The 19,538-nt window shown below is 47.7% G+C and overlaps 1 protein-coding gene across 1 annotated transcript in view; it reads right to left on the bottom strand.

Moving 5' to 3' along the window:
* SCD5 (stearoyl-CoA desaturase 5) overlaps positions 1-19,538 on the bottom strand; it is a 24,757-nt gene extending 5,219 nt beyond the window's left edge. The window contains exons 1-2 of the mRNA XM_064416834.1: positions 19,222-19,538; positions 3,833-3,963 (exon numbers count right to left, since the gene is read on the bottom strand). Of these exons, the coding sequence (XP_064272904.1) occupies positions 3,833-3,963; positions 19,222-19,399 (309 nt within the window). The 5' untranslated portion in view covers positions 19,400-19,538. The remainder of the gene's footprint in view (positions 1-3,832; positions 3,964-19,221) is intronic.

The raw sequence follows: 19,538 nt of genomic DNA, 5'->3' as shown, positions 1-19,538 counted from the left end.
GTACATACATGTTTACACTGTTATTTTAAGACTGTGCTATGGGGAACCTTGTATATTTATTTTCAGTGGACTACTGTACAGAGGCTCTCTGGCATCCTCTTTCTCAGCTGGTTGCAGCTGGTGCCCTCCAGGCACAAACACAGCCCTGAAAATGGGACAGAGCTTGTGGATCACTACAACCACTGTGGTGAACAACACAACACTGAAATGCCCTATGGCTGTAAATGGAATCATGTGGACTGCAGGGAGGAAGGGCTGGACCACAATTTCACACTTGGATCCATAAAGAGAGACTTTCTGAGTTCACTCAGCCAAAGGGTTTTCAGCCTCCCAGTTTGCTCTGCAGGATGCCCAGGCTGGATGCACTGGACCAAACTGATGGCTTTTGCAGTGGTGCTGAGCTATTAGTGCAGGGCATCGTAAGCACACTCAGCACTTGGAAACCTCAGGCCACACACTCATCTATGAATTTAGATACTCAACACCAAAATGTGGAAATGTCAGTTAATGCCCAGATCCACAGAAGGGCGAACTGTAATCAGAGAGCTCTTAGCAGAGGTTGCTAGTTCCATCTCTGCACAGTCAGAAGCAGAAATACCCAAGGAAGGAAAGGCCTGGGTTACTTTTAGGAACAGCACCCACAACCACCAACCACAGCAGCTTTGCTCCCAGTAGAACTGAGCAAACTGATTGCAGTGTCTCTGAACTAAGAACAGGACACCACCCATCTGGGCAGTGAGTACACCACAGGACACAGCAAGCACAGGATAATGAAACTGTGTGCACCTATATTTTGTGGGGCAAGGGCCCTGTGCTGAAAGCATTGCAGAAATAAACACTGCTCTTTCTTCCAGCTAGCAACGTTTGAGAGAAAGCACTGAGGGGACTCTGGAACAACTGTAAAGAGCAGCTAAAGGATCCAGCTCAAATGGCTTCTTGTCCAATTTCAGCTTTGCAAAAATGCTCTCTGTCTGCAAGAGCACACCAGGAACAAGTGAGGAGTGAGAGCCCCAGAAAGATCTCAGCTCCACTGCATTCAGTTATGCTCAGCCCTTTCCTGTTGCCATGTAGTGTACACAGTGATGCTGGGAGTGGGCTGGGGATGAGGGGGACATTTTTCTGCAGCACTGACGCTTCTAAGCCACTGAGAGGAGGCAGCAAAGGAGGCAGCCCCTTGCCAGTGCTCCAGTGTACTGCACCTGAACTATCTCACTGCAAAAATGAGAAAACAAATTAAACTGCAAAAAAGCAAAGGAAGTCACCCAAGTCCTCAGCGAGAACAAGGTGAGACCTCTACCTTCCTACAGAGAAATCAAAAGGAATGAAGACCTCTACACTGCTTCAAGTGGCTTCAGTGGGAATATCCATATGACTGGAAAATGCCAACATTAAGTAACTTAAAAATAAAACAGGGTTATGCAAGAAGCACACTTAGAAAAGGTCTTCTTTCTTAACCAGAAATAATTTTTCAAGTGAGACTATTGATCAGTTTGTCACAAGAGCACTTGATAAAGTCATTTGTGGGACAGCAGATAACCAGGAAAAGCAATGATAATGTGAGAAATTAACTTGGCTTTTCACGCCACAGCAAATGCCTGCAGAGCTGGAAAAAAAAACAACATGATTCCCCAGATGAAAGGGTTAGGAAGCTGTGAAACAACTGAACTGCATCTAATTAAAACCACAAAAGCTAAGAGGAAATAAAGGCCTGAGGCCAGAACTGTTGACAATAAATACACCACGAACTGGAGCACAGCATGTGTAAATACTCTGACCATATTATTAGCAACCATTTTTCAAGAACACATCACTTTTGATCAAGTTTTGGGTAAACACAGGGGTAAAATCCCTTCTGAAGCAGAGAGCAACAGCATCATGCTGTGACAGTGATGCAGCCACGAGGTTTCATTAGCAGATCCCTTAATAAAGCTGCAGACTGAAATGTGCCAATGGCCTGGGCTGTGTGACAGTCTCCTTGTGCTGACAGATTTCCACACCACCCCTCCTGCTGTGTCCAGCACAAACACAGATTGTGCCACAGAGATGACACCAGCACAGCCCAGCTGAGGTGCTGGAACTTAAATGCTGGGAGATCAATAAGGCAGGTATTACCTACGTCTGAAACAGACAAGTGACAGCAAGAACAGTCTTTCAAAGTTATGAGAGCTTCACTTTAGATGGAGAGAAGAAAGATGAGCTGATCACAAAAAACATCCACACAGCAAAAGTGGCTGCATCTGATGGTATTCCAGAGGAGGTACAGCATGTCACAGCCCAGGCAGCATCAAGCTAAAACTCTACAGCAGTTTCCTTCCCCTGCCCTTCAACAACTCTGAATGTTTCCTCCATATTTAGCATCCAGGGATGCTGTATGCATCTCCAGTGCTACCTCTTTCTCCCACAGCCAACGTGAAGGAGATGGACCAGAAAACTCATCACTCACTGTCTGTTTGTGGTGGTGGAAACAGCCTTTACAAGCAGTGGATGTCATGGTAATTAGGAGCTGGCTTCAGATTTAGAGTGGGTAATTTGGCCTTTCATCTTATTTCTGATATGAAGGGCACAAAGGTGGCTTGAAGCTACTTTGAAGTACTTCCCTGCCTCAGAATCCCAGTGTCCTCAGACAAAAGCAGTGATGAGTACAATGCAGCTGAGAGTGAAATCCATAGCAACAGGGGAGCAGAATGCAATGAAATCCCTGTGTGCCGGCTCACTGCAAACAGCTCTGCACATTCATTTAAATTACTTGTGAAAGATAAGATTGGCTGTGTAACAGGGAGACAGTACCAGGGGCCTCTCAAAACTCCAAACAGTTGTTTAACACATTGAGCAAAGGGCTTGTGAAGCTCTCCAAGGAACCAAGCAGCAGATGGAAAAGGGTTCAGAATAAAGAAAGGCTGTAGTCAAAATGGACACATTTCCATTTTCAGGCAAAAGCATTGTGCCCTTTGTAATGTGTAGAGGGGCTAACTAATTAATTCTTTCCATCTTAGAAAAAACCAAAGATGATAAATGACAAGTACAGAGGTAGATAAAGGGACTCTCTTCATTCTCTGTCAAGACAAATGAACAAAAAGTCAACCAACCAGACTGAAAGGAAAAAGATGAAAAATTAGGGCACAAGACATAAACGGCACTCAGTGCCACAAGGGGTTATGGCAGCCAAGCTCAATAAGTTTAATTTTAGTACAGGTAAGTTTAATTTTAGTGCAGGTTCCTATCTCTATCCTTGCCAGCCAGAGGAGGAACCAAATTCACACTGAGAAGATCCTGGTTCAGGGCTAACTCCTACAACCAGCTGGGTGTTACACAAGTGTTTCTGTGGTCTAGGACTGCCTATCAGCAAGTACAGAGCTAGTAACACACTTCTTCACAAACGTATTTGAATTTGGCTGGTGAAAAACGCTGCATAAAACAGAGATAAATTAAGAATGTGGAAGGGTGCCTGCTCTCCTTTCTGGGCACAGTCTCCAACTGCCTGGCTGAACAGACTCTTGGTTACACAGACACATTTGCATCAAGTTGGCCCTTATAAAAGTCTCCACGTTGTCCTGTGAAGTGTGGGGCATGAGCATCAGCTGCTGGGGTGCTGAGCCTCTGATTTGGTCACGTTCAGCTTAGTCCTTATGCAATTATTGCTCCTGGTCTGCCTAGTGCACATTGTTATGTGGGTGGTGAGAGTGGCTTTGTATCCCCTGAGCCAGCAGCATGTGTTACAGCAAATAAAAGTCTTTCTGCCAGTTTTTTTTTTTTTTTTTTCTTTCTTCTGCTGTCTCTAAGCTGAGGGGATCCCTGCACAGCAGAGAGAGCTGAACAAACAACACAAGCTCACCTGGAAAGCCATGGAGTTAGCTGCAGCCAGAAAGATCCTCAAAGGCAGCTTGGCTTTGTAGGAGCGGTGGCTCCACAGGCGATGCGCGCCGGCTGTCACGCCCAGAGCCGTCATCAGGAAACAGAAATACGCTGAAAGACACAAAGGCAAAACACAGGGTCTGCCACGGGGCCAAGTGACATTACTTGTGCTCTCTGTGGTGTGAAGATGCTCCTTGCCCTGCCTGCCAATGCCTGCAGGGTGGCTCAGGAGACGAGGCTGGGCAGACAGGAGGTCAGGCTCTCAGCCCACCTCTGCCTCACAGACTCTTTGTCTGAAGAGGACAGGCTTATTTTGCATGTGTAAAATTAAAACAAAAGCAGTTCAAACATTAAAGGACAATTTCAAATCGATTTACACCATCTGCAGCAATGTGTTGTTTAGCCAGGGCTCCCTGCCACCCTACACACACAGACATGTTTTGGTTAAAACAGACTATTTCCAATACCCAAGCAGAGTTACCAGAACAAATAGGGAAAATGAGATCCCCAAAAAGGGGTTTTGTATTGTGTCTGGACAAGAGTCTGTCCATGAGGGAACCCTGTTAGACAGGCAGTGGCTTGACAGGAATTCACAGTCTGTTTTTTTGGTATGTAATGTAAAACATTTTCCTTTGCAAAAAGAAAACAAATGTATATGTAGGTGTGTGTCTACTGTGTCCCTCTATGAACTCCCAGCTCACAGTGCTTGAAATTGCAGCATCTGAGAGAAAATAGAATGGAAAGATATTTGGGAAAATAACAGCAACCATATTTCATGTTGATTGTCACCCCTGCAGACTGAAGAAGCAAATGGACTTTTTCCACTCTGCTGGTGGATCCATCAAAAACATATTTACCCAAACTGCTTGCCATTATGTCTATGGCCAAAATCCCTGTCATCTCCTGTACAGCAAACCAAAGCCTTTCTCACAAGATGTAGCAGACAACTGGAGTCAGAATGACTTCAGAAAGATCTTTACTGGAGTCCCAGTAAAGATGATGCCTCTCTAAAACCTGCTTTGGGTGCCATCACTGTAGAGACAATTCTGATTTTCAGCAGGCTGAGTGCTCATGGTACTCCCAGAAAAGGCTCATTTGTGCAGTTATGCTGAGTCCATTGAAGTCTGTAATGAAATTAAAATTTCTACTTACCTGAAAAGAGCTACAGGAATGAACTAAAATCATGCATTCTCTCTGCACATTACCTATAGACACTGCTGAATTTACACATTACTCTAAGATCAGTAAAAATGCTGGCATCACAACTCCTCACACTCCAATCTCCACATCAGAGTTCCAGTTCTTGCATATGCCTTGTTAGAGTAAGGATTTGGACTTCTATGAAATTAGGGAAAACCTATCCTCCCATTTGCTGTGTGTGATGTTGAGCTGTGCAGAAACATCACTAAATAAAGCCTTCCAAATCACTCAAATTGTAGGAACAGATCTGTGACACACAGAATACTGACATTATCCAGCTAACATAAAAATATTGAGGTTAGAGTCCTGAATCATTACAAGAACATATTTTCTGTGGGCTTTATGACTGGTTAACCTCCTGCTAGTCATGGGCTGAAATCTCCCATCTTCAGCAGTTTCTTTGCTTCCCTTAAAGTACAAGGGGGCTTTTCTCCCACTTCAAAGCAACAAATCATTTAATTGACCAAGTGCCTCTCAAAGGCACCCATCCATCTTAATCATGAATGATTGTTTAAGAGTGAAAGATAAATTAAGGTAAAAGTAAAGGTAAGGTAAAGTGAGAGATGTGACATTAGGGTTGATTTCACCTCCCTTCTCTGTCCTGTGTAAGAAGGAGGCTGTGTGGTAGCTAACAGACCATATGGAATATCTGCACTGAACACAATCAGGGACAAGCCTCTCTGGCCCTTTCCAGCCCCCCAGGGACTTGCCAGCCCCAGCCCACTCCTGCAGTGCTCAAGTGATCAAGGAAACAGCCGGGGCTCATACCCACGCACCATGCCTATTTTTTGGCTTTGCAGAGGAGGAATCACAAGAGCAGGAATCTTCCCAATATAAATCCCGAGGGCTGAAACATCCCCAGAAACAAACAAACAAAATTACTCAGGAGGTTCAGTGTCAGAGCAGAAAAAAATCCTGTCAGACAAATGCACTGCTTGGTGATAGCAAGTTTTGTGATTCTTACAGCAATTAAAGTGCCCAAAAATAATATTTTACCACTAATTCCCAATGTATAAATAGCCAAGATGACAAATATTTGCCATGTAAGGAACAGGTCTCAAGCTCTCCTTTGCAGAATAAATTAGGATCTCAAACCAAAAATCAGACTACCAACCATTTGATTATATATTAATGATGCACAGCTACAGTACCTGTATGAGAAGATACTGCTTGCTTACCTGTCCCATTTTTGGAGATAGGAGTGTGTGTAGGGGGTGAACATGCCAGTGAAGCACAGAAGGACTGCAACTGAAAACACCCTCTCAGAAATGTAGCTAAACGGGTTTCCCAAGTAATAAAGAGTAAATAATATTTATGGCAGAAAAAAAGGGAAAAAAATAAAGCCACAAGAAAAGTACCAATTAACAACCTGGAATTCAAACAATTAATGCTATATTTCGTTTTCATTTAGTGGGACACCTAATGTACAAACAGGAAATTTGTAAAATAGCAAGATGTGTCCTCTGCACGTTCTGCTAAGGTCTAGACAGGAGCATTTCTGATCAGCTCACTCGACAGAGCACAGCATAAGCAAAACAATTCAGAACTGGAGCAGAGGGAGAACCACTTAAAAGAGGGAACAAGGAGGAAGAGAGGGAAGAGAAAACAGCAGGTAAACCTGTGCAGAAGGACAAAAGAGAGACCCAGAGCATGGGGACAGGGAGAGGATGCAAGAGAGACACGACACATGAGGTTAAAGTACCGTGCAGGCAGGGAGCTGTTGGGTTGCTAGGCTTCCAATACACTGTGCCCGTGCACAGATGCTATTTATGGGAACTTGCCAGAATCAATAGGCAGAAGATTTTTATTCAACATTCTTATTAATGACCTGAAACAAAGGCAAACAGCATGCTAATTACAACAGTGGATGATGCTATATTTGGAGCAGCAGTGAGGGAGCTAAAAAAACACAGGAAGGATCCATGCAGGAAGAGGGAAAGAAGGGCTCAAAGTAAAGACAAAGCAAAGTAATGTGGTTGGGGGGCAGTAATTGGAGACAGAGATCTTTGATGAGGATGAGAAGCTTGGAGAAGCAGAAGCCCAAAAGGAAGATCTCCCAACAGTTCATAAAATATTCCCAGTGGGCCGTATGATAAGGCAGCATGACACCAGTATGATTTTGAACAGCAGGCACAGAGGTATCATCTCACTGTCAGACAGAAGCAATGAAAACCACACCAGGTAAATAATTTAAAAATGGATGGCAAATCAACAACATCAAACATTTGAGCCACCTGTTTCAGAACAACTCATTATGCCCATGTCTGGATTTCCAGAAAAGCTTTACTAAGCCCAGTAACCATCTTAGTGGTTGCTTAAATTGGAGCAGATCTCACCCCCTGAAAATTTCAATTCTGTTTTATGCTAAATATCAGAATTAGAATTTCTTCTGTTTCTGAAACCTGAAACCACACTAGAAAGATATGTATTTATTGTTGGTGAATCCAGCACATTAGAGATTGATTTTGACTTTTATCTCGTTATTAAAAAAACCAAAATCAACCAAAAGAAGATGCTCAGCAAACACTGGGTTCACTCTGCATATCTGAACAGATAATTCTTATTCCTGAAAGCAAGGGGATGACTGGCCATCCTTGTTCAGCACAGATGAAGATGTGCTATCCCACAGGAGACACTGAGGGATAGCAACTATCCACACGTTACCAATGTCAAACATAACCCAGTTGGATGGAGCAAATCACAGTAATCTCAGAGGGACCATACCTCAGACAGGAAAACAGGAGCAGTGAAACAAAATGAACTGCACCTTCACAATAGCACTACTGTCAACACACAAACCATCTTTAAAACACAGAATAATGTCACATAGCTGTTCCCATGGGGTGGCAGCACACGGAGCCTGGCACCAGCTCACACCAGTGGCTCTGATCTCTGTGCATGGATGGCAGGGACAGGAGGGCTGGAGCAGGGAAGGGATCAGCTCTTGACAGACTCACTGCAGGCATCTCTCTCCCATGTGGCTCCCAGTTCCTTCAGAGGGACTTGAACAACCACAGCAAGGTTGTTCTCTGAGCCTGGCACATGCCTGCAGAGCCACCATCCTCACAGTTTGCTCTCTCTGAGGTGTTCCAAACACAGAGCCACCACAGCCCTACTTTCGGAACACACTTTGGGAGTGGGCAACTTCTGTGAAGCTTTGAGCTGCTTTGCATGTCACAGCATGTAAGAAACTTTTTTCTGGTCCTGGAGCAGATTTGGTTTTAAGTCAAGTGATGACACATCTTACATCAGCCAGGACTAGGTCGTATTACATCAATGCCAGCAAGCAGGGAAGAAATTCCCAGCCTCTCCAGTACCAACAATGGGGAAAAACATGTGGGAGAAAGTGCTCATCCCTTCAAACAAGAGAGATGGCAGGCCCTGTGAGATCAGAGTAGTGGCTCACCTAGCCACATATGTTCTTCTGACAGGGGTAAAGGGAGTTGCTATGCAGAGGAGACTGAGTAGAAGAATTAAAAAATTAATTTAAAAGAAAAAAAAAAAAGAAAACAACACAGGCCAGCTATTGTTGCACTAGCACTGCCTGCACACTTCAAGTGGTGTGGACTTCAAGATGTGACATTTTGCACAGAGAGTACATGAAAAGTAATTACCAAGGCAAGTAATTACTGGAGGCTGTCCCAGAATTGTTATCACTCTTGCTCTGACCAGGAGGGTGACAAGACTTTGGGTCAGGATAGCCACCAAGGGTCAGGGCCTTGCTTTTATGTCTTGTTCTGATATAAAAGCAGAATTCATGTCAGATATTCAGCCCCATTCACTCCTGTGCTGGCTGCTGCCAACCCCCTGATGCAAAGGCCTGCTCAGAACCAACCCACAGCATTATTTTGTACGTGCTCAGGGAGCTGCTCCTTCAGCGGTGTCTGCACCCTCCAGTTGCTATTTTGGAAAACCTCTGCTCTTCTACTGCCATCTTTTTGGGGACAGCTTCAGAAGCACACAGCACTCTGCTCTGATGGAGGTCCCACTGCTGGGTGGGACACTCCTAACACTGGTTAGCTTAGAAGGTCTGACAAATTCCCAGGCCCAGCCTGAAGTTACATTCAGAAAAAGCTTTTTTACAAACACACTCTGTGTCCAGCAGTTCAAGGATCAGCAGGCAAGAACCCATGGATACAGGAAGGAGTAATTTCCTCAGATGTGAATTCTAATCACACTAATGGTAAAGGAAGCACATCTTTTGCTTGGGGAATTCAAATTAACAAATGCAAGGCCTGTGCTTCACCTGTAGACATCTGTTACCTCTTCAACAAGAGGGCAGCTGGAGACAGCTGACCTTAAAATGCAGTTCATGATGAAGACATCTAGTGACATGACACTATTTGGTGGAAATTCTCTCTCCACATTAGCCAGCAAAGTCTCAAGCAAGATGCTGAGAAATTTTCATCTTAGCACAGGCCATTTTTCTCTCCTGCATGTAAAAGGATAACACAACTTGACTCACTTGCACAATAAAAAACTATTTGAGGATTAAAAATTACAGGAATGGACATGAAACTTTTGTCTGTTTCCACGCTAGCATCCACCTGTGCTTATTCAATCAGATAAAAATTGCTTGTTAGGGAATTTTACTAACCAAATGAGTCAAACTCAAAATCTTCCATTATGCTGCAAGAACTGCATGAGACATACAACACCAAGTTGCTCAAGCACAAACATGCAAAACTGACTGACTGCCATAAATATGTAACACTCCTGGTAAATTCCAGTGGTGATTTTTTTCCTTTCTAAAAATTAAATTACATTTGTATATCCTGTGTGTGCCTTCTCCTCCTCACTTGGGTTTTGCTGTTTTTCAGTGGCAGATTTAGGACTAATATCACCAAACCAGGGAAAGTACTTCCAGTAGTGCTGAGTGATGCCTAACTTCATTCCCTCTGAAATTCAGGGCAGCACTGCCACCCATTTCCGCAGCTATACCATGCCTGGTCTCTTCTGAACTCCTAAGAGATCCTCCACTTCACTACACACACAGAGGTAGAAGACTCTCTTCTGATTCAACATCAGGGCTCAGACCACAAATGCAGCTGACAATTTTGTGGTGTCTCGTATGGTCTTTTATGTTTTCATTAGATAATGTCAAGTTTGGGGATACACTTTCTTAAAATGCCATGTCTGACCTCAGAATGGAAAGTTTTCCTACCCCAAATCAGGGCGGCAGTCTTTCCAAACACCTCAGTTAAAAATGCTGGTTGATGTCACACACTGCACCAGTGGGAGGGCCAGGGTCACCATGCAGCATTCTTAGATGTAGATTAGATATCAAGACCCCAGTACAGATCTGTATGTGAAAATCCAGGGAAACCTTGGAGATCTCTTCCTCCACAGCAAAGAGACACCAGGCAGCAGTAACATATCATTTAACTTGCAGCATCCTACTAAAAAAAAGCCTTATTTCCTGACCTGGAACAACATTTATTAAGGAGGAAGAAATTTTCACTGTAGTCCCTGAATTGCTGCCAAGAAGCAATGTTGAATTAGTGCTCTGGCCCTGGGGTCTCTGGGAAGGAAACACTGCTCTGCTAGCCAACCCTCTGCTCACTGAGCCCTGCTAACTATCAAAGGCTGGCATCCAAAGCTCCTTGGGCTGGATTCAAGTGAGCAAATGAGAATTAAAAAGCACTGGCGTGCAGCAGCACCAATTCCCTGGGCCACCCACCATTCGGGTCAAGCCAGCTCTCACGGGGAGCCGTGCTTCCCTGTGGAGAGCAAACATGCAAAATCCCAGGCCAGAAAGTTTCATCTAAAATTAGATCTACACATCCTCTGAGCTACTCTAAATTGAGCCAAGAGAGACAGAGATAAGAGGAAGCACATCAAAGGCAAAGGGGAAGCAGAGTTTCAGAGCTGAAGAGAAGATGATTTCTGATGATGCCCTGCTCCTGCCCCTCTGTACTGTGGTGGAGCTCCAGGAGAAGCCATCTATCACATCCCCTTGGCCCTGCCACCACCAGCTCATGAAATCCAGGCTGCCTCTGCCTGGATGCACATGCCTGCGTGTGCATTTTCAGGAACATTCCCCAGAGCCAGCACTTTTGGCTGAGTATACAAAAGACTTTATTCCAGTTGGAATAGCAGAAATGTTCATATTGACAGCTGCAGCCAATGTGACATAAATAAAGCCAATAGAGCAATGGAAATCGTGGCTGACAGTGAGTATTCCAACCAATGCTAGAACTCCCCTAGGAAGGAAATACAGATTCCCTGAACTCACCAGCAGCTGAAGATTGCCTTAAGATGTCGAACAGCTTGCATTTATTTTTAGATCAAAAGAGAAAGCTGGAAGATGCTTTGGCTTCTCTGAAATTTTTGATGCCTATGTGTAGCCTGTCTCAGCTCAGCTGGGCCCTGCGTCATCACAAAACCACGGGCAGATTTCACTGCTCTCTTAGTGACCTCACTGCTGTCCTCAATCCGCACACTGACTCGGGCTCTGGTGGGGTTTAAGTGCTCTATAAATGCCAAGACAGAATAAATGCCAATTCTACCTCTTTTTTTCAGGGACAGAGTAAAAAAATAGCATGGTTAAGCCATTAGCACAGCACCCCAGAGCCTTGCGTTCAGCAGGCAGCTCTGCCTTGAGGAAGAAGGTTTAGTTATTATCATGTAATTGCTTAACATCCCTGTCCAAAGGCAAAGCTTACCCTGTGCAGAACCAGGTACATGACAGGGAAATGCCCTGCTCTGACCCAGTGCCCTCCCCATGACCACCAAAGCAGAGATCTCAGGGTTTGACTTTTCAGGACTTCACAGTCCAGATGATATTTCCTTCTGTCTCACTGCACCTTGCCTAGTTGTTTTGTGTCTGCTCCACTTGTATGCTATCAGCTGCTGTACCTTTCCTCCCCCTTCCAAAACCAGATCAGAGCTCAGAGCAAAACCTGTTGCAAAAAAATGGCCTCTTCCAACTTTCTCTGCTGGCAGTTGTGGCCTCAGAGCTGGGCTGCAAGGGCTAAACCTCATTAAAATCAGAAGGCACAAGCCCCCTGCACCCAACAGGTCAGTTAGCCAGAGCTCTCAGGTTGGAGGATGGTGCCAGGCAGAGGAACAGACCTGTGTGGGCAGGATGATGCTCCCCGGGGGCACTCACCAGATGATTGCTCCCCACACTGCCCCAGTGACTCCTCACTGTGTCCCTTCAGCACAAACAGCCCTGCCCCAGCCCAGCTCTGCTCCTCCAGTGAGCTCTAGATCTCAGAACATCATCTGAGACACCACTGTCCAAAAATGTCTTGAGAAAGATCCTCCAGAAATCTCCTGCTGTTGAGGACCAAGAGGGATGGCAGGCACACGATTCCCCATGCCAGCACCACAAACAGCCTTCCCCTCTGTTTCACATCAGCTTTGCTTTACTTAGCACAGTAATTGTTAATGTTTCACTCTCCAGTGGGGCAGCACATTTTATTGTTAGCTTACATTGTAAAAATAAAATCTGACTACAAGAAATTGCTTGGCTTACATGGTAACATCAGTGTTAGTTACAAGTGCAGCTGTGACTGCAGGGAGGGTAGGTGGAGTGGCAGAGATGAGGAGCCACACTAAATTCAGTGCAGTAAGCCCCTTGAGACTTCTCTTGCTGAGAAGTCCATCCTGACTGATCCACTGAAACTCCTCAGAGGCTGTATTCTGCCATCCCCACCTGCACACGTAACCAAAGATAAAAAGCTAGAGCCAGAAATCCCTGATGACTCCCAGAGCTGCCTGCACCAGCTCAGGGACTGGAGGCCCATGGCTAAAGAAGGCACTTCATGCTTTTGTGGCCTTTGGCTGGGCTTTTGTGTGTTTGCCACAGCCAGCTCTGGGGTGCCAACAAACCTTCCCTTCAAGGGGCTGCTTCACAGGGATGCCCCTCCCAAGCCCACAATATCAGGGGGCAGCCCAAATGCCAACAATCATGCCAAATTCAGACAGGGATTTCTATCTTGGCTGGATCCAGCTGTCATCTCTGTCCTCATCACACAGATCAAAGGGAGGTTCTTGTGGCTTGGCTGGTCAGAGCAGCCCAGCAGTGCTTTGTGCTGGGTGAACATCCCAATATCAAGCACACACAGTTTTATTGCTCACTCATCCACCCCCACTGCAGGAACTCCTCAGGAGTGCCTTGAACCCACTCCTGGAAGCAACAAGACCAAAGGACCATCACACACACCCAGGGCTCAGCACACACATGGCATTTTTTCCCTATTCCTGGGCTCACAGTGACCAGGTGACATGAAGCACACAGGACAGAGAGAAACAACACAGGAGCACCACCAATGCACTGGGGAAGAAATCAGGATAAGGAACAAAACACATACTTACAGCTGAACACTGGGACAGACAAGGCCTTAAGGAACCACCTCCAGCAACAGTTAAACAAGAGAGGAGTGAACATTGGGGAAGGGAAAACATCCAACAGGCAGGAGTGTCCTCAATAGGAGATCATTTCAGAGCAGAATTCTGGAACAGACCCAGGGACACTCTGTCACTGTATCCATCCGTACCTATTCCATGAACAGGCTGCCCAGGGAAGTGGTGGAGTCTCCATCCCTGGGTGGATTCAAAAGATGCACAGCTATGGTACTTAGGGACACAGTTTAGTTGTGGACTTGGCAGTGTAGGCTAGTGGCTGGTTTTGATGATCTCAGAGGTCTTTTCCAACCCAAGTGATTCTGTTATGCTATTCTATCTGTGCACCATGTGAGGGCATGTTCCAGTTTTATCAGGGAGACAGAGCTCAGTCCATTCCCAGAAATGTTACAGCCACCCCCAGATCTCGGGCTCATGCCATTTTCAAGGAGAGAAACAGTGAGAGAAGACTTTGTTCTTCTCAGAGATGATGGGAGTTCAGCTCTTGATGCCAGGAGGGAGAAAGAAGCCAAGAATTTGGCTATTCAGAGTGACAGCTGTATAACTATGCTTTCAAATGGGCCAGGGGAGGAAAAGCCAGTCCAAAACCTCTCTGGAGACAAGGAGGGCTATTCCCCTGGGCAGGTGGGCACCTCAGAGATGCAATTAACATTTGGATGCTTGCCCTCCTCTCCACTCATTATCTAGTGGACCAGCTCCTGTCTTGAACGGCTGAAAGCATGGTGGAGCTGGGGGCTGATGGACCACAAGGCCAGCCTCCTGTATTCCACAGAAACCTCCCAGAGCTCTCTGCTCTGCTCTCTGCTCATGGCTGGGACTGTTCTGGGAGCCAGCAAACAGGAGATCACCATGGGGATTAAGGTGAAAAAAAGTCCTTCTGTTCATTAAGCCCTTCCCACCAAGTATCCAAGATAAATGCATTTGTTCCCTATTTCTGACCCAAAATGTCACCTACAGAAATCAGCTGAGCACAACCACTGTCCAGGCCACAGGGCAGCATAAGCACTCTCCAGAGTGGCAGCAGGAGTGACAGAGAAGTTTCCATCAAATGTATCCATTTCACTGGGTGTGAAACAGAGACAGCATTTCCACTCTCCTTCATCCACAGAGGTACCAAGGGGAGCTCCCCTGGGGCTAGGATTTTTTTATTTACAGCTGTCTGGCCGTGCATAGGAATGGTTTGGAACTAAGCAAGTTAATAACCAGAAAGCCAGCAGGTGGCACTCAAGAATATCCAAGACTCTGGAACCAAACAAGACCAATAAAACTTGGCATCTGCAGTGCACAACAGCAACCTGTGCCTCGTTACAGAGGCGTGCTGCCTATCAGCAGCCTGAGAAAGAGGCAGTAACCCGAAGTGCTAAGGCCAAAATTGCTTTAATCTCTTTTATTGAAGGGATCCAGGCATCCCAGGCAGGGTCTAGGGATCCCAAGCAGGATCTAGGGATCCTAGGCAAGATTCAGAGATCTTAGGCAGGGTCCAGACTCTTGCCTGGGAGCAGCCTGCATCTCAGCAGGGTGCAGCTGGGCAGCACCGCTGCTCTGTCTGCGCTCCCAGACAGACAGACAGCACGGGGGAAAGCTGAGGATAAGCACGGCAAAGGGCCAACCATGGCTAAACAGTAACAATCTGGAGCTCTCAGGAGCCTAAAACATCTCCTAAACGCTGCTGAAACAACAGCAGCAAGCCTCCCTTCCCATTTGAGCACTGTTAGAGCAAGGCCATCCTCCTTGCCAAGCCCAGCAAGGCACGGTAGCGTGGGACATCCACTCCTCCCTCATGCAGCTCTGCCAAACACAGACAGATGATTTGGGATTTCTGGGTGGCCATGCTTGTGCAGGTTTTTAAAGTTGTTTCAGCAGCCTGAAAAGAAAGGTTTTAAAGCAGGTAAACAGCTTAAACTCTTCTGCAGCAGCTCTATTTCTTAAAATTAATCTGGCTACTTCAAGTGCTTCCTCACAAGTCCTCTGATCATGAGGAAGAAGACTAGAAAAAAAAGTACCTTTTTTCCAAACAAAATCCAAGACAATCACGTGATCCCCCAGATGGAGTCTTTAAGAAATTATCATGAGCCCACCAAAAGAAACTGTGAGCAGCTGTTAGCACAGGGCCCTGAAGTGAAACATGCTGTACTTCCCTCTGTACAAGGATTTCAGAGTTTTTTAGTTTGCTTTCCTAAATCAAACAGGTAAAACTCACTGAGAATGCCACAGGGTGGACCTGGCTGGAGCAAGGAGGTTTCTGGATAAGAAGCATAATTCAATGGCATGTTTCTGTCGTGGGTGACCTCTGGAAGGTGGTGCACCATGTCCAGCCCAAAAGAGGACATCAGTGCGCCACAGCCCCAGCTGGCCACCAGCACCTCTTTGCACAAGTTCCTTCCTGGAAAATCTGCATGCTTGGCCAGCCAGCCCCACCAGCAGCGAGCTGCTTGGTTCCTCCTGGGAGGATGGGGATGCCTCCCCTCCAAACCCCTGTGGTACTGAGCACCACGGGGAAGGCAGCAGGGTCCTCTCCACTCACCCCCGCACCAAACCACAAGTCAGGCTGGCAAAGAGCAAGGCAAGGGAGCTCCCAGGGAGCCCGGGCTGCCGCAGCAGGGGACATTCCACATCCACTCAGCAGGTTCCATGGCTGTCCCACGGTACAGCCCGGGGCTGCGCAGTGCCTCGCACACACCATCTGCTGCCTCTCGGGTCAAGGCAGCTCCCAGCTCATGGAAAATTTTGACATGAGTAATTTCATTGTTTTTGTTCAGCTTGGACTGAAATCAAATTCCACAGAGACACTGGGATGGCCCTGAAAGCCTATGTTTCAACCAGCTTATCTGTGTACATCCCTTGAAAGATAACCCAATTCCCGGTTCTGCAGCAATCCACATCCCTGGTTCTGCAGCACCCAGAGTGCTGTTTGGGATCCCTCGTGCAGCCCTAGCTCCACGTGGGGTGTGGGAAGCTGCAGCACGGGCCTCGAGGTGCTGGTGCGGGAGGCAGCGGGAACAGAGGAGCACAGATAATCCTGAGTAAACAACCAGCTGAGCCTTCCTTGGCAGCGCTTTCCCATTGTCTATTATGTACAGCTGGACAAATGTCAATAAATTACCAATGGAAATGAGCCCTGCCGAGCAGGCAGCTTGGCATGAGCAGCTGTTTTCTAGGTGGCACAGTGGCATTTCAGCTCCACTTTGCAATCGCTGCTGCATCAGCTGCCTCCGGGGGTGGGAAGGGAAGGAGGAAAGCAAGCCCCGAACAGAGGGAGGGATTGTACCTGGCCTCCCTCAAGGGAGAACACAATGAGAGGTGTATATCTTGGGGGAGGAGAAGCAAAAAGCCAAGCAGGCAGTGGTGAGTCATGGGAAGCTGTGGCTTCCTGCCAGACACCACGGAGGTCACAGTCAGCACTGGCATCCCACTCCCAGCACACTTGTTCCTGCAGCTTACCCATGGGGGAGCAGTGGTGGGGAACACACAGCAAGGGTTTGCACAGGATCACTGAGTGCCAGGAAAGCTTGGGAAGAGAAAGAAAACCACAGAGGGATGCATGGAAGGCTGCAGCTTCTCCATCTGCACCCTTGAGCGTACACACATCCCTGCACTACCTGACACTACTCTCATACCCACCATCCAAGTTTGCCAGCGTGCCAGCCCGGCTCCGAAGGCTGGCTGGCAGCCAGCGCCCACAGAAAGGCAGTCTCACAGCTGATCTGCACAGGGAAGGAGATGTGGAGAACTGGGGAGGGGGAGGGACACGTCTGGTTGACACCTATTCCTCCCAACACAACTTCACCGGTTGGCTCCTTCCACACTGAAGCGAGGTGGGTTTGTCAACTTGAGCAAGAGCCACCCTTTTTGATCTACCCTGAGTCGCTCAGAGGGATCTCACAAACAGGTCACAGTGTGACAGCAAGCTAATTTGTCTGACATATTCTGCAGGAGAGTGTGTATTTTCACACTGCTCAGCACCTCTGAGGGGAGCAGAGCTGGCAGCAGCCAGATGTGAGAGAGGCACGCAGTGTCCAGGACAGCTGGAGCCAGCGCTCTCACTCCCTGCTGTGGAGCCCCTGTAAAAACCACCCACCAAACTCCCGTAAAAACTCTGTGGTCTGCTCTAGGGTGGCTGTTAAAAATAATTATGTCAAGAAATGAAGGCTCTCGCTTTCAGAAGGAAAGGCATTAAGCTGCAAAGTCGCTGAGAACTGTTTATTATGTAGTGTCTGTTTAATCTCCACCAGGAAAAAAATACCTCGGAGGATGGAAGGCTGAATTGGTAATTCCATCCTTTGCCTCCAGCCTCAGGGATTTTTGTAATTAAGCACAGTGAAATCAGAGATGATTTCAAATTGTCTTCTTGGAAAGGCAAAACAGAAAAAGAAAGCCCACCTGCCTGCACACAACAGGACCTAGAAGGGTTGAAAGCAGACCACAGGCTGTGCATTCCAGCCACACAGCTCCCACAGGCTCTCCTGGTCTCCCTGATCGCCCAGCTGTGGCCAAGATAAACTATGAAATCAGCCTGAACACAACCGGGAATAGGGAGGCGAGAGGAGCAGTGCTTACAGAAGGAAACTGTGCAAAACACAACCACCCCACAAACCTCTTCTGGTCATGAGCAAGCCGGGGGGGATTGTGCAAACCAGGCTGCCAGTCAAATGCAGGTGCCCTCCAGGGACCCAGAAACTGAGGACAGCAATTGACGGAAAGATTAATTTTCCAACTGCAAGCAGCAATGGTAGCAATTTCAGGGAGATTAAGACTGAATATCAAAAGCTGAACCTGTGAAAAAGAGATTTGTGACTTCTCCATAGAGAAGGAATAAGCCTGACTTCTAAAGCATTTAGCTGGGGTTCTGAAGAGTCACCTCGACAGTAATGATGGCAGCTTAATAAGTCAAATTCCATGCCTGTAAGCTCCTGCAGCAGACACCCTTCTCTGCTCTGTATAAAAGAATCCCAGGCTGCTATGTCCTCCACTTACCTCAAAGCAGGGTATTTATCCAAGAAATTGCATCAGCACTCAAGTTTTTACCTTCCTGGCCACCGAGATTTATATGAATCAATATACAGTTCTGCCTGCTGAACAGTGATGCTGACATTCACCATCTATTTGGTCTCACAAACCCTGACAAGCCTTGCACACTACTGCAGTGCTTCTATGTGTAGCATTTTCTCCCGGCATCATTTTTCTGTGGAGAAAAGAGGACCTCACCACTGTAGGATGGAAGAAAAGATGCTGTGTTTCATATTCTCTTCCCCAAACCGAATCCTTGGCTTTTCACGGCGAGCAGGACAGGCGCTGCAAGCCATCTCCCCTCAGAAAGCACAGCCCGGCTTATCGCGTCTGTGCCAGCACCTTATAGCTCTCACTCGACTTTCACATCTTCCCTAACGAAAATTTCTTACCACCTTCCCCAAGAAACAAACGAGGAGCTGATTTTCTACTCCCAACCGGAGCAGAAAACCGTGGGTGTTCGGAAAGTAACACGGAGAAACCAGCAAAGGGGCGGCCAGCGCGTCCTCCCTCAGACCTTTAAACAGAAACACCAGCGCTTGGCTGGGCTTTTTTAACCAAAAAAAACCCTGATAAACGTAGCCGGAGGGGGAGCGCCTCCCGTTTCTACAGCAACCGAGGGCCCGGCGCGGCGCCGGCAATGGCATCCCGGGAGCGGCCGGCGGGGGGCTGGGAACAAAAGCCACCGCGCCGGCCAACAGGGCAGGGACGCGGGGACCCGAGAGGCGCCCGCTGCCCGGGCTCCCGCCGCCGGCCGCCCCCGCCCCACCTGTAGCGCACCCCGGCACTCACCCCAGAGCAGGGTGAGGATGTGCGCCCGCGGCACCAGGCTCAGCGCGTAGACGGCGCCCAGGTGCAGCAGCCCCATGAGCACCACGTTGCGCCAGACGATGGCCTGCCCGCCGCCCGCCGTGCCCGCCGTGCCCGCCGTGCCCGCCTCGCCGCCGGCCGCCCTCCGGGCCGCGGCCATGGCGCCGGCCGGGCGCTGGGGAGGGGCGGCGGCGGCCCCCGCGCAGCGCGGCCCCGCAGCGGCTACGGGCGGCCGGGCCGCGCCGCATCTGTTGCTGCCGCCGCCGCCTCCATGGAGCCGCCGAGCCGCCGGCTGCGCC

Source organism: Passer domesticus, chromosome 4 (assembly GCF_036417665.1).
Source record: "Passer domesticus isolate bPasDom1 chromosome 4, bPasDom1.hap1, whole genome shotgun sequence".
In the NCBI taxonomy this organism is placed as follows: Eukaryota; Metazoa; Chordata; class Aves; order Passeriformes; family Passeridae; genus Passer; species Passer domesticus.
Note: the sequence above shows the minus strand (reverse complement) of the source record. Positions and strands in the feature narration are given on the sequence as shown.